This window comes from Cystoisospora suis (genome assembly GCF_002600585.1).
Source record: "Cystoisospora suis strain Wien I chromosome Unknown contig_2735, whole genome shotgun sequence".
NCBI classification, from domain to species: domain Eukaryota; phylum Apicomplexa; class Conoidasida; order Eucoccidiorida; family Sarcocystidae; genus Cystoisospora; species Cystoisospora suis.
In genome coordinates, this window is record NW_027155531.1 from 13563 (window position 1) to 35829 (window position 22267).

At 54.4% G+C, this 22267-nt stretch overlaps 1 protein-coding gene across 1 annotated transcript; it reads right to left on the reverse strand.

Annotated features, from left to right (window-relative positions):
• Nucleotides 1-752: 752 nt before the first annotated feature.
• CSUI_005645 (glutamic acid-rich protein) lies at nt 753-15926 on the reverse strand (the record flags this gene model as incomplete). The annotated part of the gene is made up of 8 exons (XM_068065815.1): nt 753-1703; nt 2339-3624; nt 4020-4136; nt 4969-5028; nt 5623-6446; nt 6811-7258; nt 7989-10754; nt 11439-15926. 7 exons carry the CDS (start codon nt 15924-15926, stop codon nt 3511-3513), a joined length of 8817 nt encoding a protein of 2938 aa, XP_067922211.1. The 3' UTR covers nt 753-1703; nt 2339-3510.
• Between the last annotated feature and the right edge of the window lie 6341 nt (nt 15927-22267).

Genomic DNA, 22267 nt, shown 5'->3' on the forward strand with positions numbered 1-22267 from the left:
ACGCCGAACGGATACTGGCGGGAGAGCAGTCATTCGGAAGAGCTGCTGTTTTGGTACGGACTCCCATTCGCATGAACAAACTCGCTCACTACACATAAATACACTCGCTCACTACACATAATGTAAGGATACTGACACTTAACGGGTGCTCGTAGTTTAGCCGACATTGCTGTACTACGATAATTTCTCGAGGTCTATAGAACGCCGGCGAGAAGCTTTCGGATAGTTTTTCTCGAAGTAACACCGAATGCCCTGCTGCCCTTGGGTGCGTAGCACCTTGCCCTACTGACTCGGAGCAAAAGGCTGTTACCAGGGATCAACAAGCGTTTCATGACGGACCACTGCTCACCACATCCAGACTGTGAGGAGTCGTCGGCGGTAACACTGCCGCGCTGATGGCTGGCTGTTCTTCAGCAGTGGACAGCGGCACCTCTCGATCTGCTGTAGGCCAGCAGTGAACCTTCGTAACTCTTCGAAGTGTGGTCACGGAGCTGACAAAGTCAGGTGCGCGTCCGTGAGAAGGCTCGCAGCCCGGTGTGGTCGGCTGTTCGGCGAGAAAGCCATCAGACGAAGCTGTCCCTTTCGTACAGTGCTCTTGGAGACGCCACGTGAGTCGCCGTCTCCATGGGGCCCCGACGCACACACTGGCACCTACGTGCGTCTAAACTATGCCTCAGATAGAGGCAGGATACTTCTTCGTTGTTTCCATCTGCTTGTACACACGAGGAGGGGGACCTCCGACAGGACGATGTTCAGACTATCGACTGCTGCGTACGCAGAAGCTGTGTTTCAACCCCGGCTATGCGGCGGTCTTTCAGGAGCTGAAGGACAGCTACAGGTGGAGACCACACTCGTGTAGACTCGCCCGGAGTTCCATCCTCCAGCGGATCGAACTCTAGGTTTTCTGCTGCAAGAACCTGATGTTCTGCAAGCTCATCGGCAGTTTGGCGGAGCTGCTGTCCAGGCCGCGGGGACGCGTCTCCGCTAGGAATGCCTGCTTGGCCAGCGGTGTCAGGTGATGCCTCCTGTTCTTTGGCTGTGGGGACAGAAGACCGAGCTTCTGATTCCCCGGCGGCCGTAATCCGGGGACTGTTCTTCCCTTTCAAACCGTGGTTGTTCTGAGAGCCTTTGTGTCCCCCATGTTCTTGCATGTCTTGTAGCGGTTCAGTGCGCGACGGTCTCTCTTCAGTTTCTGTGTCCAACTCCACTTCCTCGCCATTCTGTGAGTTCTTCCCCCGAGTGGCAAGATCATCGGATGTGTCTTTGTATCCGGTCGGTTCCTCCTTTTGTCGCAGTGCCGGCACAGTGCCACCATCCTTCTGAGCTGCGGGGGATTCAATCAGCTGTTCTTTCGCTTTCGGCACGGTTCGTGTGAACTTCTGGCCATGCAGCATTGCTTCTCCTTCATCGTTGGACATCGTCATCGATCCAGCAACCACTCCGGTGTAGAGTGCCGACATGTTGTCTGCTTCGTCGTTCAGGTCTGTCTCTAGGACAACCGGCCCCTCGAGAAGAGACACCATCGAGAGGAGTTTATCTGCACTCATGAAATCGGATGCCTGCGTCAAACTCGGGTGCGTCAGACATCTCAGTGTCACCGAAGCAAAGGGAAGACCTGGGGGAGGCTGGAACAAGAGCGCATGTTGGATTGCAGCGATGACGCCCGAGAGCTCAGAAGCGGGTACCCCCGGGGAAGGCAATAGCTGAACAGCAGCAGCAGCAGCAGCACACCATTGTGGCACAACATAGAATCACGAGGAGGACCGGTCGCCGGCCCAGCACCCTATTCCATCAAAGTGTCCAAGCAGGCAAGCCAGATGCCTCCATCAGAGAAAAGACCATCCACACGAAGGTTTCTTATGCCGTTCCCTTGCAGCGCGTCATCACTCTGAACTCTCGCTCTACCTGAGAGCTCACCCGGGAAGCTCGCTTTTCTGAAACTGAATCAAGATCTAGGGTCCGAAGTCTAGCCGCAACGTAGATACGTTTGCAGCAAGTACAGTACGAAGACACGCTTGAACGTGGCAATGAAAACAGCCAAATCTCCGACCGCCCCCCCAAAATCTCAAAGTAGTAGTTTGAGATCGACACACTGTGCGGCTCTTTCTATACCAACACTCGGGTGACTCAACATGGCTGCTGACTTGAAGCCAGTCCAGAATGCTCTACAGAGTCCTCTACAGCAACAGACGTCGTCTCAGGAGTCAAGCGAAGGGGGTCTAGTTTGAGTGGTCGTAGAGATTTTTGGTTGGCTCTCCTGTTGCGTGGACCGATCTACTTAGCTGTGCTGCTCTGGATTGATTGCTCAGCGCGCGCAATTTCCCTGGCGGCAGCTTACTCGGACGGGGATAGAGCAAACTTCGGGGAGAACGTTCAGCAGTGTTTGTCTCCCATCAGTTTCCACGTTGTCTTCCCTTTGTTGGTCCTCTGGAAATGCGTATGTAGGATCTCCTCTCATTCCCAGACACAGTGGGCCGCACTTCTCAGCCACCAACGTTTCCACAGAGCGTAGTATGCCCAGTATCATAGCACTAGCTACCGCTGATAACGACGGCTGCCCGGAAGGAGCTGCGCTTGAGGCGTTTTGCTCCGGCGCCGGGGAAGCTGACAGGGATGGCCATGTCGGAGAACCACTAGCCATCAAATGCTCTCCCGCGGGAAGGTCGGCGGGTCGCGACGCCACGGAGGCACCTTCGTTTCCCGATAGCCCAGTGTCTTCCGGCCTTATCGCCGTCGCAAGACGTCGTCGTGATGGTGCTGGTACTGTCCCAGTACGTCTTTGCATTCTCTCACTCGGGTCCGGATCTCTCTGCGACCCTCCCCCCTTGCTGTTCATTATTGGGGGTTGCGTGTAAGACTGAACTGCGATTCCCTTCTTGGCGATCTCTGTCTGTAAGCCTTTTGGCTGCGCAGACGCTTCGGACGCTCCTCGCGACCCCGATGAGGGTAAACCGAGCAAACGGCGCTGAGGGAGCATTCCACGATTAGTAGCCCATGATTCTTCGGAGCCTTTTTCAGGAAGACGTGGTCCTACTTCATATGCTACGGCAGAAGGAATGAAACCGGTACGCCTGTTGGTACTGAGTTCGTTGTCGGAGCCATTCGGAGGTATTTTCTGCTCCCCCTGCGGCTCCTGCTGTGCAGCCTGGCTGCGTGAGCTGGTTTGCCCCGGCTCTAGTGGCGTAAGCTGCAGTTCAACGTCAACTATGGGGTCATCACCTGACGGAAGTAAACCTGTGTTGCCTTGCGCAACAGCATCTCGCGAAGTAGTAAATTCTCTCCTCTCTCCACCATATGACTCTCGTTGCCGCCCGCTGTTGTCTTGCTCGGAGCTAGGAAGTGGCTCAGTTGTCTCTTCCGCTGAGGAATATCGCCCTGTATCAGGGCTCTTCTGGAGCACTTCGCTCGTGCTAGCTGGAAAAAATGAACCCTCGAGTGGCGGCTGCGAACTGTATGTGTCTGGGTCATGACTTTGCGGATCCGTCGACAGTTGCTGAAAGTGTAGTTGAGTTAGGGGAGGCGCTGTAGTGGTGGTTGTGGTGGCGAGCTGGCGAACGTTGACAAGGAAGAGAATATCTTGATAAGCAGACACCTCCGAAGGAGGAAGATTTGGATAGAGATGGCCTGCCGTTTCAAGACCAGAAAAAACCAAACCGGAGGAAGGCTGGTACAGAAGAAGGGGCCGACAAAGAGAAATCCACAGCCAGAACATATATACGTTAGGACGGCATTCGGTTGGACGATCAACACCTCAGCGACTTGGTTTTATTTGAAAGACTTGATTGTCTTTCGCACTCATCAATCGACCAACAACACACAGGAGTCAGACGACGTGTTCGTAGTACGGACGGCCGAGCTGCATCGAGATCCCCGCCGAGATCCTCTAGCTCCATCTAACACGATTTCGATTGTAAAGGACTCGTCAGAACCATACGCTTGGTTCTTTTCTGATACACTCCAGGCCCTCTTTTTGATACTCAGAGACATCGTTAATATCGATATGGTACGGAGCGTTTACCTGGGCATACAAGGATTTCATAAGGGCGAAGTCCTTGGAAGAAACTGCTCTGCTGGAAGAGCGGACTTCGAGGGAGCAATGAGTCGCGTTTCACCTCCACATACTTCGGCTGTTCAGTCTGCAGTGAGAAGAAGGAGACTGCATGAGTGTGAGGGAAATGCATATCCGGTACCAGCTCCTACAGAAAAAGGTGAAGATCCGGCAGGAGTGTTGACTGGCGCCTTGCTTTTGATGTGTAAGCCAACATCTCCACACTACCCTCGTAAGCGAGCGTGGATTCCTTGCATGCACTCTCGGCGCTTGATTGACAATACATATTCAGTGCCCCCCGGTCGTTGATGCTGTCCATAAGGCTATCTGTTTGAAGAGGGCTTGCACGTGTGCTTGATTTTGTGAGATATGAGCCAGCGTGAACAGTCAGTCATTCAGCTCCTCTGCCGTGTGTATCTCTCCACACGGCTTGCCAGATAGAAAGAAACACTCACCCAATGTGATAGAAAGAAAAACACGACAGTCTGACCCCCGAACCGCTTCACCACTTTACCAGGGGTTCCTACTGAAGAGGCCTTCTACATACAGAGATACCGCCTTCCCTGATGGTGTTGCTGTAATCACCCCCGCCGACCTAATGAAAGCCTTGCTCATCGGCTCGCGGATAAACTTTCCTTCCGCTTCTCGCCTAATCTTCTGAGAGTAGGCTCCCTTTCTGCTTCGCGCGCCTCATCTTGAGTTCATATTACGACGCAGTGGAAAAGGCTTCCTGCTATGTTTTTCTCTAGAGAGGTAAGATGGGTAACTTCTCTGCCTCCTAGTTTGTTTGTGTCTTCTCAGTGTTCTGACTGGCTCCTCGCCTCGACGTCTCTATCCTTGTATCCTCCGGGTGCCTCGAGAGCGCTCCCGAGGCACCCTTCGGCCTCTTCCCCTCCACAGCAACTAAGGACCTCACTTACTGATACATGAATGACGATGTTCATGTCTTGGTGAGATGCAAGGTGCACGTCTACCTCTGGCTGTAGGGAAAAGCAAAGCGGACAAGGGACAAGGCGCCACTTGTTTGTGCCGAGCAGTGAATCCTCTCTCGCTTCTCCCCATAATAGCAACTCCACCCAGCACAGTCACCGGCTTGCACAAGAACTAGTGGCGCTCAGGAGACAGAGGTGGCCACGAGTGTCGCTGACTTGATCTAACTCTTTGGCCCTCTCGACCACCAGCTGATCCTGTCTCCTTTACCTAAAGAACCTCGCGGTCACGGCAGCTATCATCTCCAAGGTGCTATCTCTTTGCTGTAAGCTGGTTTTTTGCGCACCTTTCACCTTGCACTGTATGTGGGGAGTTTCGCAACACCTGATATCCACAAGAAAGTACGAGTCTAAAGAGGACTGCGATGATTCTGCCTGTTCTGTTGCAATCTACCCTCCAATCCACTCGAGATAGATCCTTCATTCGTCATGGTCTCGCCAGGATGTTTCCCAGTCCGAGCTCTCCTACATCGCGTGAAAAAAGTCTCCAAGGCAGAGATATGCCTATTGACAACTTACAAGAGAAGGAATATCGCTTCACCGCGCTGACCAACGACAGATTTAAGTCTTATTCGCCACCCTTACCCCATAAAGGTTGCGTAGCTCTCTCCGAAGAACTTCTCTCCAGACGCTCTGAAAAGCTTCAAAAGTGCGTCTTCCTCTTTCCTTCTTTTGGGTTGATAGCCAGTGTTCACCGCTTTCTGTCATAGACAGACGACGGGGACTCCTGGCCTCCCTCTGCTCCTCCGGCCTTCTCCCCCCCGACAGGCTTGGCCGGAACTCGAGATCCTCGAAAAGGAGCGAACCCGACCTGTCAGGCTGAGGAGTCGATTCATGAAATGCCTCTGCCGGAAAGTCTTTTGTCTGTGGGGAAAGCTGCCGTGGGATTGAAGTCGACCTGGGCAGCAGCAGGCCTTCCAGCGTGGTACGGACAGCGGTCCGCCATAGACTCCGGGGTGTGGCCTGTTGCTCCTCAGATTGTAGCCGGTCTGCTCCGGCGAGAATTCGACTGACTAGCAAAAACAGCACTGACGCCCGCGCCTGACCCTCTGCGTGCGTGAACAAATCTGCTAGGTATTCCAGCACCATATCTTCCGTCTGAGCGGAATCCGCCTCTCTCTCTTCATCTGAAGGACCCGGGGTGCTCTGCAAAAGCTCGTTCTCTTGATTGAGGAGGAAGAAGCGGTCGAGAAGAACGCCAGCAAAGTTGACTTCGTGAGCGTTTAACCTAGGAGCCACGAAAAACGAGTAGCGGCGGATCGTCTTCGAACTGTCGGCAGGGGGGAATTCCGCCGGTGCAGGTAACTGAGCTGATGCTGGAAGGGGAGAAGAGAAAGGAGCGGAGGCGTTGGAGAAACCTTGGGACACGAAAAGATGGACGAGCACACGTCGGTTCCGTAGTATTTCGGCTGCACAGTAGAAACCCACAGGCAGACGGTACCCGGGATACAACAGCCTACATATGAGGACTTCGCATGAGCGGCAAGGAGCTCAGCCGTGCCGAACGTAGGTGCAGAAGGTGGTGTGCGTTTTGCACTAGGAACCTTCGCCTTCTTGACATAAGGAAAGATCAGCTGCTCGTCCTCTTGAAGGGAACCCACCGAGGCCTACAGGGTTTCTATCCCGTGCAATGTGCTATCATAGCATGCGCGTGAGTTCGCGCCAAACTCCACCAGAGTCGTGTTACCGTACGAAAAAGGTACAGGTCTTTCTATAGCGAGGACCGCCTGATTAAGAACGGATGTCCGGCAAAACCTGTGACAGCTTTCTCACCCAGAGAAGGGTCCAAGCCTTCTGGAAAGAGAGATTCGATGACCCTCTCTTCGACAGGTCGAATCAAAATTTCTTTGAGCTGCTTCAGTTTCTCTTGCAGGAAACCCACCCATATCTGCTCGGCCTTGTTCTCTTCATCCGCTGCCACACTCCCACCCTGATCAACGTTTATGTTCTTCAGAGGTGTAGGGTGTTTGCCTTGGTCTGTGCTCTCAGAACGGACCCTCTGGCAGATCAAGTTTACACACTGAAGCTTGAGGTGTACATACACATAGCGGTCGTCTCCAGTCCCCGATAGAACTGTCCATGCCCAATCTTGGCTTTCTTGTGACCCTCTGCCGTTCTCTCTACGAGGATCATCGCCGACAACATGACCGAGAAGAGGTGGCACCGCAAGAAGAGCGGTGGCTCCACGCAAGATGGCTGCTTGATAAGACGGAATGTCTCGCTACGGAGAATGCATACACAGGACGCTCGTGCGGGACACGTTGAAGCAGAAATACTGTGTCCGGGGCGTCTCCACGCACAGTCATTCTGCTGGTCTCATAAAGACGGCAAGGAGGCCTTCGTTGAACTCGTGAAGACTCTTGCAGAACCATGACTGTCCCGAAGAGAGACGTGCGGAGCCCGTCTTCCGTGTGTACCTGTTGAAGCCGATATGCGCTCTCGCTTTAACTCCTCTGTGTTAGTGCATCTATCCAACCTTGCGGAGCCTCAAAAGAAACAAGCTGCGAGTGAAAGCAGCGAGAAAGACCCTCGGGAGAAGGTTCTGCCCCCCCTGTAGTGCTCCATGGATAGATCATACTGCAACAACCCGATCGTCGAGTTGGCAAACTCCGGCTACTCCTTCCATATATCAGAGTCTCGTGTACTATGCTGTAACAAGACACAAGGGTAGCAAGGGGTCTGAAGAACCTAAGCAGCCTCAAAGCTCTGTTGTGTGGAACGTCAACGCAGGCTACTCTTGTCGAAGGAAAAATCATGGAGGATGAGGGCCGTTAAGGGGAGATCCGCTGAGCGGCAACGCATTACTCGATACCAGGCTACGATAAGTGTCAAGCGAAGTATGTACGAGGGATGAATCTGTCCTGTCATCTATTTCCGCAAGTATCGAAAGAAACACGGAGGGCGCCGGCTCGGAGCCGAACTGAAGACAATAGTTTTATGCGTCACCTTACTGTCTTTATGCGTGTTGCCTCTGACGTCTCGGAGCCGCCGCCGCGCTCCAGAGTGACTATCGCTTCGCCGTCGAACACTCTCTGAGGCACGCGCAGGTCCCGGCCCCTCGTTGTGTTGCTTTGTTTAGCTGCTGCCTCGATGAAACTTCGGTTTGTCTGTGATTCTGAAGGCGCTCTTGAAGGCGGGGCTTCTGCTCCTTTTCCAGTCTGGTTTCTATGACTTGATCGATCCTCCTGCAAAGCCTGACTCTGTTCTGCTGTCTGTGGCGCGGCTGACTCTTCTTGTTGCTCTGCTGGAGAGCGTGCGGACCGGAAAGGGGGAAGAGAAGGACGCGGGTCTGAGCTAATCTGTGGACTAGATTCATGTGATGGATGAGGCATGGAGACGTGAGGGCTGTTCTGAGAGCGTGCCGCGTTATCGTCCTGATGTTGGGTAGTGGCTTGTGTTCCATCTGATAGAGAGAACCGGCCCTCTAACACTGCTGTATCGGTTTGCCTATCAGCTGGGCGTTCTGTCGCATCAGATAGAGGGACAGCGACTGGTGGTTTGTAAGCATCCGATGAAAACTGCTCATCGACGTTATTCTTGAACTGCGACTCCGTTTTCTCGCTTGCTGCGATATCGGCGGCTCTCTGAAGCACCATCTCATGCAACAAATGGAGCTCTTGAAGCGGCAGCATTAGAGGAGGCGTCCCTGGCAGTCTGACGTCTCGATGTTGAGTCGAAGCTTCCTGGTTCTGCTGTTGCTCTTGTCGAATCCGGTCCGTTTCCTGTAATTGCTTGATGGCCTGAAGTTGTTCATGGTGGTTGCGAAGCTGCCCTTGCAGAATCTGCTCTAGCAACAACTGCTGCTGAATGAGCTGCTGATTTAGAAGGAAATCCGCCTGCTGTGCCTGCTGCATTGACACTTGATGGTGAAGGAACTGGTGCATCTGCTGGTCCCGTAGAACCTGATTCTGGAGCTGTGCCAAAGAAAAAAGCATTTTGTAGTACTCGGCGTGTGGTAGCTCCATACCAGTCATCTTACCTGCTTGCTCAGCTTGCCTTGCGTCCGCCTCGTACTCAAACTCCGGTGTCTGCAGCTGCTGATGTCCCGGTATATGGCTATGAGGCCCAAGCTGCTGCGATGATTCGTGCAGCAGTCCTTCTTTCTTCTGCAACCCCGTATCTGCGTGGTAGTCTTGTTGTGCGGAGGAAACCTGTATCGCTCCTGGATGACCTTCTTGCTGCTGTCGCGACCAGGAATCTGTGCCAGGAAGCTCTTCCTTCTTCGACGACAGTCCTGGTGAGTCGCTCCAAGCGCCTCGTTGGTCCCACTTTCTGGAGGTCGTCATTGAGGGGGGAGAAACTTCAATCGAAGTAGCAGATGGCCTTTCTGCTCTTTCTTCAACCGCGCGTTGCCCCCGCTCCCGGGGCGAAAGCAAGTACTCTCGCCCTTGTCCCAGCGGGATCTTGCTGGCCCCGTATTCTCCACCTCTGGTTTGCGCTTCTGACTCAGTGTCGGTATATCGGCTCACCCCCTCGCTCTGCCTCGGTCTCATTTCGAATGACAGTGTGTCTTTACTGGGAACCGAAGCACCACTACTTCCACACTCGACTTGTCCAGTAGGAAACAGCCGTGCCCAAGTTGTCCCAGTGAGCGGTGAAGAGCCTGCGCTTTCTGTCGTCCTCGTCGTGCCCCCCGGCGCTTCAGTAAGAGGTCCCTCTTTGGTCCATGCAAAAAGACTTGCTACTCCTCTGGGAAACTTGCCTGGATGAATGGGTCGATCGTCGGCATTCTCAGCCTTAAGAAAGCAGCAGAGGGCTTTCCGACGCAACTCCTGCAGATGCATCAATGTCGCACGTTCAGTTGAGTTTTTGATGGGCGGTGAAGAAACCGAGGCTGTATTATGAAGATCAGTGCTTGCCGATTCTGGAGCTTTGCACGCTTGTGTTCTTGATTCCGGCTCCCAAAGGAATAAGACTGCAGGATTCAGAGTGTCTGCAAGGACGGAGAGTGTCCCTCTACTGTCTCCTCGCCCTTCTCCTAACGACTCCAGATCTTTCCCTCCTCTCCCTCCCAGGGCCTGCGTACTCTCCGGCAACTCACCCGGAGGAGGCTCGCAGTGCACTGATTCCGCTGATGAGGAAACACGGAGTCGGTGGGTAGCGTCTGTGGTGTGGTAAAGCGAGCTGGCGCGCATGATGAGAAGGACGTGCACAAGGCGCTGCAACGTGACCAAGCACTCAGGACGGAGAGAAAAACTCACACACCGGCGTTCTGTCAGATGACATACAGACAGCGAGAAAAGTCCCCAACCGCAATCCCCATCTGACTCGCAGGGCATGTCCGCTACAGATTGGCATCTCCCCCATGTCATCCCTGGCACTTCTGGCATATCGGAGGAGCCATACGTCACTTGTTGTTCAAATCGGTATCCCGGAGGACACACAAAGGCCGTGTCGACACCGAGGCCTAGCTGAAGCAGTGGAGCTGTCCTATCCCTTTTCTCCGAGGATGATGAATCTGGCCCCCCACTTCCCAGCTCTTCTGAGCTGGAGAGGAAAGGAGGAGACTGATGAGTCTGAAGCCGCCGAGGAATCTGCTGCTGCCCCGCAATGGGAATGTATGGACCAAAGGGCAACTGACAATATCCGTTGACACAAAAGTATCCATCTGCGCATTCGTTCGCGACGATTCCGGAGCATGGGGAATTTATTTCTTTCCGAGCTTCGCACGAGGGTGATTCCGTGTTGTGGATAGGGGGAAGGCAAAAGGCGCTTTTCTGGATGAGTTGTAAGCAGAGCAACACGCACAAGAGGATGATATCCTTGTGACATCGCAACAGAGGAATCACCTAGATCGAGTGTGATGATAAGAGGAAATGAGAGATTGTCAGCGGCCATCTCGCAGTGCAATTCATCCACTAGTGTCAAGTTGAATGAAGAAGACAGATACAACAGAGGGAATCGTCAGCCAATTCCATGTTGAAGATCAAAGCCGAAACAGCTAACCTTACCCCGACACTTGGGATATTAATTTGTCACGAATCGAACACACTACGATGCGTCTTCGCACGGGAACGAAAGGAATGAAGATAATTGAACTATATTGACACCTGCTTATCGGATGGCGCATGACACAAAGTGGTACATTCGGCGACAAGTAAACAGTCGGGGGTAACGATGATATAGAGTCTTTCTGTTTGACCTGGCAACAGAGAGAGAGAGAAGTTGTCCGGACAGGAGAAGGGTCTTCGTGAAAGGCACATCACAGTTGTTCCTACGTAGCAAGAATGGTTCTACCAGAGCAGTCTCATCCCAGGGAGGCGGGTAGCATTATAACTTCTTTCTGACTGTCGTTGTGTCTCTGCGGTACCTGAGCTAACGACCTGCGGCGACTCAATAGTAGCTTCCGCAAATATCAGGTTTCTCTGTCGCTGGACAGCAGGTGTAGACACGACTTATACCTCATCACAACAGCACGACGGCGATGCCCGACAGCTCTTCTGTCCCTTGTCTGATGCTGCCGTTGAAGGAATCCCCGAATCTTCTCTCCCGTCTGCAGCGCTCCCTCCGCCAGGACCGAGCGACGAGCTCGGTGCCGTAGGCTGACCTTGGAAGAGCGGATACGCCGCGGAGGACCAACCTGAGGTATCCGCAGGAAAGAACATCTGGTTGCTGGAGGAGAAAGAACTCTCCGCTCTTCCGTCGGCTGCACTGAAGCTGTCTGGCTCTTGTCGTGAGCCAACGTTATCTAATGTAGGACGTTGCTGCAACTGTTGAGCCATCTGGTCTTGCAATGCGTGCGGGCTCAAGGCCTGCTGTTGTGACGGCAGCACCTGGTGTGTCCATGGTTGCTGCGTGAGTTGTTGCTCTAACGCAAATTGGAGCCTTTGGGCAAGCTGAAAGTCTTCCTGCTCGCCCACCGGCCCGACTTGTACCTGGAACCGCGTTTGCTGTGGGGTTCCTAGCTGGGGAACCTGCTGCCGCTCCTGTTGCTGCTGCAGGTTGTTGCGCGCCTGCTGCGTGAGCTCTTGGAAGTTCGGAGATGGATGCGGTTGCAGCTGAGGCTGCTGCTGTCTTTCCAGGTGCTGATGATGCTGCTGATCTGACTGTGGCTGGGTCTGAAGTGCCACTCGCTGCTCCGTCTGCTGTGATTTCTGTGGAAGGGTATATTCCTGCTGTGGATCGTATAGAGGCTGATACTGAAGCTGCGCTTGCTGCTCTTGCGATCGTGGTGGTAGTCGTGGTCCAAGGGTCAGCTGTAAAAGTTGCTGTTGCCTCTCGGACTGTGATTGACCATCCTGTGCGAGACGTTGGTTCAAATTTGCCGTCGAGAAAGCAATTCCTTTCTGCGCTAAAAGCTTCTCGAGAACTTGCTGCTGCTGTTGAAGGCTGGACAGAACCTGCTGATGCAAGTCGCCAGCTAGCTGTTCCTGCAGGAGAGCCTGAGTTTGAAGAGACTGCAGGTGATACGCGTCCCGCTGGAGGGCCGCCTGGTCTTCTTGGTTCCGCTCCTGCTTCTCCTCTGTCCTGTAGACACGTGACTGATTCGATACCTGCTGTTGTTCTCCGTCGTCAGTGCCCTGCGGCGGTTCTGGCTGTTGTTGTGCGAACCTGTCTGACTCAGGCGCGTCCGCTTGTCCCGCGCGGGTGCCACCCCGCAAAAGCGTTTTCTCACCTCCGTCCCTGGGCATCGGACCCGAAGAAAGACTTTGCGAAGGGTCAGAGGGCAGGGTAAGGTCTGTCCTTGCCTGATACCTCCGCGGCGGCACAGAGGCCGGCAGCAGCGTTGAACCGAGAGAGGACATGATAGCAGCCGTTGCGGGGACGGTGCCTGGCCCAGCTCCAGCGCCTAGACCGGGAAGTCCGTAGAGGTTAGGAGCGCCCAGCTGTGCAGCTCCCAAAGTGACGTATCCTTCAGACGGCGTGGCTGCATAACTTGGTACCCCGTCTCTTCCGACTTGTGCGGCCCTCGAGGCTAGGACCGGGTCAGCAGTATATGGTCGATTCGCTTGTACAGAAGGCACGATCCCAGGGTAGGGAAGAGAGCCAGGCAACACCGGGAAAGGTGGCGCAGGTGGAGGGAGTGGTGATCGACCGGCCTCGCTGCTCGCCCGTGTGGCCATCTCTTCGAACACAGCAGCAGCCGTCCCTGGTGCTGCAGCTACGCTGGAGGGGCTGCCAGGCGCGGTGGTCGTTGCTCCGTAATTCGGATTTCCACTTGGGGATGATGACACTCCAGGATAAACTGTGTTCCCAGCGACCAAAGAAGAGACAGCGGGAACGACTGGAGACGGGACCCCAAGCTGACCGGCGGCATCAGGAGAGAAGCTCTGCAGCAGGCTCAAGATCTGCTGAAGCTGTTCTTGGTGTGTCTGTATCCTTGGATCCAGTTGCATGGCCTGCCCGTAAGACTGCAGAGTAGCTGCAGCCTGAGGCTGAGCACGGGTGTGCTGCTGCGATCCTGCTCCAGCCCCCTGCGGTTCTTGCTGCCTCCCCATTCTGGCCGCAGTGAGAGACAAGGCCGCTTGCTGGACACCAGAGGGTTGTTGGGGCTGTCCATATAGCTGTGGAGCATTTTGAGGCGTTAGCGAGATGCCAGGAGGAAGAAAACTCTGTTCCACCCCAGTTACCTGCTGCTGTTGTTGTACGGAGGCCTGTACGACTGCCGGCGTCTGGAGGGGCTCTCTCTGTATCAGGTCGACCGGCCCCATGCCTTGCCGTGGGTGTCCATATCTTTGCTCAGCACTTTGTGATCCGAGTGCATTCCCCGGAGAATAGTTCTGCCGAAGACTTTGTTCTTGTTGAAGAAGTGCTTCGCCAGACAACCTGACTCCCATAGGCTGCCCTGTCACAGGAGATACGATAGCACTTTGGGGGCTTACAACAGTTCCAGTGCTCCCGCCTACGTACCCTTGCCCGGGTGAAGAGTTCAGAGACACGCTGTCCGTAGAAGGGGAGAGCGGAGACAGGGGGAGCTGCCGAGACACTGAAAGAGGAGCTACTGTTGGGCCTTGCGGCGACATGGCGGTAGGAAAAGGAAGTGGCACAGGAAAGGGATACGGAACAGGAGCGGGCATCGGGGAGGAAACAGAGGGCACTCCTGCAAAACCTGCACCCTGGAAGGTAGTGCCAAGTGCTTGATTGAAAGGGTATGCGCTAGCCGCAGACGCCCAGGGCAGATAGAAGGCAGGAGACGAAGAGCTGGAAAAGCACGGTACTCCGGGGGCTTTGCCAAATGAACTCATGAGGACTGCAGGGTGTTGAGTCCATGAAAGCTGCAAGGGAGCCGCGCATCCGTAGTCCTCCGGACAGGCGGCCTTGTGTTTTTTCTTCTTTTTTCGGTGGTGGTGCTGACCCACGAGGACTGCCTCGCCGTTGTCATCCAGGTCTTTCGCTCCATCTGCTGGTTTCCCTTGTTCAGATTCATCGGAGTCCTCGGGTCCGTGGCCTTCTGACAACATTGTACCGGTAGTATCACTGTCTTCCTTCCGCTGGTCAGAGATGTCTTCTTGGTTTCCTCCATCAAACTTGTAACCGAGCAAAATAGCGAGCTTTTTCTCTCCTCTAGGGTCTCCCTGTTCTTCTCGAACGTTAGGCCTCTCGAGTCCGCTTCCGTCGTGCGCTAACCTGCTAGTAGCCGTACGCTCTTCCTCTTCGTCTGAATCTCCTTCCTGATCTCCTCCTCCGAACTGATAGCCAAGCAGAATAGCAAACTTTCCTTCTTCACTCGAGTCGTTTTGTTCCTCTTTATCGGTAGGCATCCCACCATCATCTCCCTCTTCCCTCTGGAGAATGCGATCGGCCCTCTCCAGCTCCGGTAGCCTCGCACTTCCGAAGACATCACCTCGTCCTCTGCTGCGGTCAGCCTGCTGCCTCCTGACGTTGAGCAAGATCTCATCTTCTGCTTCACTTTCATCTTCGGCTTCGACTCGCGCAGGCGCATCCTCTGTGTCGCCCTGGGGGTAGTCTTTTCGATTAGATTGCCATCTGGAAAACTCTATAGGAGCTCCATCTTGCTCTCTCCTCTCAGCTCCTCTGCCTTCTTGGTGATCGGCGCGCTCCGCGGCACGAACTCCATCTGGCACCCCTTCTTGTGCTTTGTCTCGTCCCTGAGCTGGCGGTGTCTCCCCGTGGAAGTGACCGGGGCCATCACTACTGTCTGTTTGCTCGGGTTCGCGATCTGAAAAGCCTGTAAGAAACCACTGCTCTCGTTGACTCACGTGTTGACCCGTTGGACGCTGACCAGGAGGCTGATGACCCCGGAACTCAGGCGCAAACTCTGTCCGAGGCGCTTCTTGCCCCGTCGCCGGCCCCGCTAGCGTTGAGGACAGAGGTTCGCAGATGTTTCTTGGGCTGCATATACCACACTCAGGTCTGCAGTGAACATAAACTCCATCACACGGCTGCCCCCAGCCTACTTCTTCCATGCATGCGAATTCCTCTTGTAGTTGCTCGGGCAGTGCAGACAGGGCCCGCGAATTGATCTGGGAGATAGAAACACCTGTGGCAAAACTGTCGCCTGTCAAGGGATGTTTCCTTCTTGCCGGCTCGGGGAGGCTTTCTGTCTCCAGTTCCTGCGCGGCAGCGAAACCCTTCACGGGCGAAGAGTTTCTCCTTCTGTATTCTCGCATCAGCTCCGCAGGATGCACTTCTACCGTGCTCCCTCTGGTCGATTTTGGTGCAGATGACTCTGGACCTGCCGGCGCCGATTTCGATGCTCTTGTTGAAGCCGACCTGGTGAGGATGGAGTCCTCTTCTCGATCTGGTCCTCCCGTGGTCTTCTCAGTGTACGAAGTGTGCAGGTTCCTTGTTCTGGCTTGGCTCGTTTCGGTGAGGCAGCTTCCTGCCCCCGACAGGTACGCCTGAGAATTCGCATCTGGCCTTCCAAAGGGTACTCCGCGTCGTCCTGAGGGCTGAGTACTCCGTCGACAGAGCCCAGAACGGCACATGTGCGCTTCGCTTGGGATGCAGGCGTCCCCCGTTTCGAGCAGGGGGGCACATCTCTTAGAAGTGTACGTGCAAGCCAGGCCTTTACCACAGACCTTTGCTGAAGCATGACAAGGCGAACCAGCTGGAAGGGAATAGGGTACTGTACAGATGCCTGAGAACAGAACAGGAGACAAGACCGAGCGGGTAGCCGGAGAGCTGGTGAAAGCAGACAGCGAATCTGTGAAGGCTTACACATATATTGCAAATATACGTAGCGAGGGGCTAGCTGAGCGCCTGTGCGCCAGAGAAGCTCAGTGTCGATAACCGGCCAAGGCCGAATACGTTTTCCTGCCGTGGCTTCGCTTCTCTCGTCTCCACCTCGCCCCTAGCACTTCTAGCAGACTGCCAAAGAAGCACTCAGGATCCCGCTCCAGCTCATTTGAGAGTGTGTCTGCGGTCGCTACAGTTAACCGCAGCTGAAATGGGAAACTGATGTGGTTGCCGCGTAAACAGTCACCCAGCGCGCAAGGAACCGAAGGACCTCAACATACGATGGCATCTGAAGGAAGCTGCAAGACATTAGAACGGAAGCAATTTTCTTCGCGAGCTGCTCGACATGGCTAATCTTGACGCATATGATTTCTCCGCGTTAGTACGGCAGCTCACTCTCTCTTGATAAGATGTGTGGACTCTGTACTGCATGTCGCCAGACAGGCGGCTAGAAGCAGACGTCCTGCCCCCATCTCTAAAGTGTCTTTGTCAACACAGGACCACGCAGTCCCGACAGCAATTACCGAAGCAGAACCTGCAGCTACTCTCACACAGTGAAGTGCGGCCACGGCGCTGAGACGCACCCTCAGGACACGGCGTTGGCTGATCAGTGGGGCACTCGGAAACCCAGCCCTACCTTCTTCGTCTTGAGCGTGCCATGTGTGGCAAACTAGAGGGAGCAGACACCTGCGCCGACGGGAATCTGATGACGACTCCGAACGAGGAGAACATGCTCCGTCCTCCCCGGTGAAATGTTGCCCCAGCAACCAAGCAGTGACATCTTCCGCACTCACTCTAGTGCCGAGTTCGCGGCCATGCATGCCTTCTTGCTCGGTAGCATTCTCTTGTCGTGCCCCCTCACTCTGAAGACTCGCCAACGATTCCCCCCCAGCAGAACTTGATCGGCTCCCTGATTGTTTCTGACCGGTGAGGAAGACAGACAGCAAAGTCACAACGAGGGCACACAACAGGGCGACTGTGACACCACACAAAATGACTTTGAGGCCGCGCTTCATCTTGTAGCATGGCTTTACGACTTGTAGAGGTAGTGGCCATCGCGCACAAGGAGAGCAAACGAGCTCAGTGACGAGGAAACGGCGGTGAGACAGCCAGGGTAGGTGTGTTGTGTGCGGACTCCAGGGAGACACAGAGAAGGCGCGTTCATCCAATCCGCGTCGTTGTGAGAGTAGATGTGTGTCAGCAGCACCAGCACACTTGCAATTCGTAAATCTCAAGGCCGAGGAGCCTCAAAGGGGATGCGGGGGAGACAGAGCTGTCCCAACGCATTGTCATAGGTCTGGCCGTAGGCCGCAGTTCTGTACAAACCCCGCTTCTTTTGAGTTGGATCGCCAAGAATGGCTTCTAGTGCTTTCGCTACAGTCGTTTCGTTCCGCAGCTATCACTCCGGAGATGTCAACGGCATCGAAGTGCTCCATCCGCTAAAAAAGTGGTAGTGCTTCCGAACGTCCTGGGCTCGAGGTGATGCCAACTGTGGAACCCCTTGGGGCCGTTAGTGCGGCTCGGTGGTACTCCTGTTTCACAGGCGATACACTCGGTGATTGCTTCACGAGGCAGATCCACACACGGGAAGGAGGTGTTCCTGGCTGGGTTCGCTTCAAGCTGAAGTAGGTACGACTCCTTCAGAATGATCCTGGGGCGGAACAAGGTCAAGGCGTGGCCGCGGCGCCCGCTCAAGTCCATCGGGCAGCAGAGCTGCCGTTGTCCTCAGGCAGTCCCCGGAAAAACCTGAGCTCTCTTATGCATCAAGAAATATAGGGCCTGTCGACCGCAGCAAGAATACATGCCTCTTACAGTGCCTCCGAAGGAAGGAGCAACACTCCAGCACCGCGACGGCAGAGAGAGAAGTAGTTATCACTTCAGCAAACCTGTCAGACTTGGTCGTGGCCCGGCTATATACCTGTGAGAAGGGAACCGGTAAAATGCAGACTACATTACTGCGCTCAGCGAGCTGATCGTTTCCCTGTGGCACTACCTCCCCAGCTCAGACGTCAGACGGGTTTTGACTGGCAAATCCCCCAAAAAAACACTCCTCGGCTGCACTGCCGAAGAAGAAAAAGATTCCGTCGTGTTATTAAAGAATCGCATGGCCAGAAGAAACCATGTATTGACTCGCCCGACAGAGGCCGAATTCTGAAGAACAGCCAATATCGTCCGGTCAAAGGAGCCTCAGACCGGTCTCGAGAAGGTCGCTGACGAAAGACTATATCTTGGGAGGAGGCTTTTTTGGCAGTCTTCCCGTGTGGCATGCTGGGAGGCGCTTGTGGGAGCCTCCCTGGACACACTTGAAATGGGATCAGGAATACTGAGACACTCTGGAGTTGCTTTCACGGCTGTCAACGGTCCTTGGATGCGTCCGTCTCAGCACTGGGCGGAGAGTGAAACCGACATTGTGAGAGCACGAGCAACACTCATTTGAACGTAACTTTCAAAGCAAGCCTCTCCAGTTCCGATCACCTGTCTCCCCCCCCCCCGCCGGGCAACTGTTTCGCCGTGTCCGGCAGAGTAGTTCCGCGACCGAAATCTCTTTTTCACAGTGCCACCGGCCTGTCGGCGGACGTGTCAGCATCGCGGATATATCTGGACTAGGGCGACTTTGTCACTTTCCTGGATGGGCCTTCGGGAGCCTACTGTCAATTCGAGGGTGCGAACTTCGTGCTCTGCCGGGCAGATATAAGACCATGGCTAGACAAAAGGTGAAACTCTACGTGCGAGGGGCACAACAGTCTAGTGTAGCCTCCATCCCGCCGTTTGGCTCAGTTGAAGACTCCTGAAGATACGGGATGCCCAGAAGCGTCCAGTGGTCCAATATAGTCATCAGCAGTCGCAGGAGCTCAACTCGGGGCGGGGAAGGAATTTCCCTGTCGCCACGCTAGTTGCTCTTGATTGGCCGATCATCACCTGAGCGAAACATCGTTTTTCCTTCTTCGTCCTACTGTTTCAGTCAACCGAGCGGAACGTGCCCTGCTCTTGCAGAGGCAGTCGGCGGTTAGGGGGGAACGCGCGACGCGAGCCCCTGACCTGGCTCAGTGCAAGCGGAGCGCTACGTCGCAGCGCAAGGGTCAACCAATCCCTCGCAGTAGCGACCAAACACAACTCCCACCACCAGAAAGTGTCTGCTCTTACGCATGGAGGCTCGAAAGTCCCGATGTGGAGCTGCAGTCCTTAGAAGCCAACGGTGCTCTCACAACGTCAAACCAAGTACTCGCATCTCCTTCGGCCATGACCGTCAGAAGGTCGGGCTCTCTCCAGGCACAGCTGGGCAAATACTGCGAGTGACTCCGGACCAGTAGTGCCTGTCCTTCGTGCAGTCGGGGCTTAGGGGGCTTTCTTCGCCCATACTGTCGCGTGCACAGAACCCCTAGTTTCCGGTCGGTGCCTTGCAGGCAGGGATCAGAACCGCACCATTCCTTGCCATGAATAGAACGGGCAGAGAGACTTTTTTTTGTGTGACCTGGAGGTCACAGGCTAGTACTCCGTCGGCGCCTGCTTACTACTCAGTGCGAGTCGCTATGTAGGGCCTCGACCGCAGAGGGTAGCCCCACATTCGGCATGCAGGTAAGGCCGTCATATGCTGTCGTGTAGCAGTCCCCATTTGAGGCTGAACACGTTAGACAATATTCGATGCTTTGCGCTTACACACCACCGGGAGCCCTCAAGCGCGCCATGGACGGGACATCCAGGTCTGGACACTCTCAGCTTCGTGCACACCACCGAGATCCCCGCTGTCTCTCGCACGACAGCGAGGATTAGCACTCGGGACACAACCAACAAAACCTTGTAAACCTTCTGAAACACGGGTATCTTCCGAGAAGAGCAGACTACTATTCACGTTCAGTATCGCCCGCTCGGTGAGAGGGACGACTTTGTTGATGGATAGCTGTTCGCCTCGCGCTTCCACCGGTTTTCTGCTTGCCAGGCTTCCTCAAGGACCTGCTAACTGGTGACCTGAGCACGCGCTGAACCTGTCGACCAGTGTTTGCTGAGTGAGAGGAGAGAACTAGCAGCCAGAAACTGCCAGGCTCGCAATATCTTCTGTCCATAAACAACCGTAGAGCTGGTGTGTCCCCTGCTCGGCCCTCTTCCTCAGCATTATTGCCCGCACGTGGGCTCCCCTTAAGACCCCAAACTGGATCTTTGACCTGCAACCAACGAACCTTCTCATTATCCTTCCTCCCAAGCCTCCTGTCTATCCTGGCTAACAGACAATATTCCCCCGCAGCCTAACGGTTTTCTGTCGTTGTTTTTGCTCACCACCTCGGCTCTGCAAATGGAGTCTCACGCGCCGGATGACTGGCAAGAGGGAGCCGATCCGGCCATGGGGCCAGCGTCCGGCTTCGCACCAGGTGTTACCCCCCGAGGAAGCAGCCCAGACGGAAGCAGTTCTCTAGGAACTCGGCTTCTGACCGCAGGGGAGATGGGCGACAGAAACTCGGACGTAGCCAGGGGGGATGGCAACACTGTGAGCGAAGACCAACTTACCCTGGGAAGTCCGCGGCGAGCAAGACTTGAGGACTCGCCGGCTCCAGACATGCCGAAAAAGCAGAGCCTTCTCACAGAGGAACAGGTACTTGGCAAGGAGATGCGTATTTCATAGCCAGAGAAACAGGAAAAAGACTAAGAAAGCAGAAGCGTGGAGCCGCGCATCGCACAGAGCAGCTGAGCGTTGGCTGTAATTACAGAGCTGCTGAGGTGTTTGGAGCTAGAGGTTTGCTGTCGCCCCCCGCAAATGCTTCGCAATCACGAGGTCGGTTGTCTTCCGGCGCTTCTGGGTCTTTGTATTCCTATGTAGTATTATGCTTATCTTCATGCCTATGCATATATTCGCTTTTGATGTTATGCCTTGAAGGATACCAGAGTATCCCGATTCTATCACTTAAAGAAACACGGTGGTGATTGGTTCAATATCACCTACTGGTACTGAAATATATGATTGACCCGGTAGTTCCCACGCAGCATCTCACTTCCCAATACGCTATACTCTGAATAGCAAATAGAGAACCTGAAGGTACTCCGAGACAGGGTTATTTATATGTACTTCTATTATAGACGCTAACTTTCCGGCTAAACATCCCTCCGTGGACCACACTTCCCCTTCTCCGCAAGTCTATGTATGGATAGATTGTCACATTGACTGTCGTAGGTATTGATAATTTTACTTACTCCTGTTAATCTTATTGGTACGGCGTGTGAAGAGTCGTACCAACTTTCACGCACGACGATAATTACCCGACAAGGATTTTCCTACCTTTGGACCGTCACAATACAGCCGCCGTTTACACATTCGTTATCCAGGCTTGGCGCAACGTTGGCTAGTTGGTAGGAGCGTACAGTCCATAACATTTAGGGCAATGGATTAAGCCTAGAAAATGGAACAAGGAGTCTAGCTTCAGATGTTATCTGATGTGCTGATTCGGGAGAACACTATTTCTGAATCTCCTGCGTAAATAGCTGGGCAGAAGTCACCATATCCGGTGTACAGAGCAGGCATTAAGAATATAAGACCGTGACTATGCACCGTGCTGATGTACAACAGGCGCTCTTCAATGCTGCTGACTGATGGAAGGGCCGTAATGTTTGTACTTACAGGTTCACGTTCTAGCCATCTTACAGTAGGGGCTACTAGGGGGCTACTATTGGGTTCTATACTCATTCAGCTCAGAACAGTTTAAACCACTCAGCGTTCTTTGCTATCAGTGAGCACGACCTCTTTTCTCCACCGGCGGGAGAGACCCCTGCCGAATCCGCGCGAATCGTATGCATTTCCTTACCGCCACACCGCGATCCCACAGTAAGCCCCCCCCCGCGCAGTGTGACGGGTCCGTCAAGGCAGTCACAGGGATTTAAAGGAGGCAGGACAGAAATGAACCTTAGTGAACGAGGAGAAGCTGTCAAGAGGGACTCTTCTCTCGGTCCACTAGTGAGCCTCAGCCACAGGCAAGAAAAAGGGACCGTGCGCCCTTCATTCTTGTGGAGGAAAGTGTAGCCAGGTACAGATGTACGAGTCCGTGCGAACCATCCTGTTGGCGGTGCACTGCCGGCGGAGTTTCTCTGGATCCAAGCCTACTGTGTC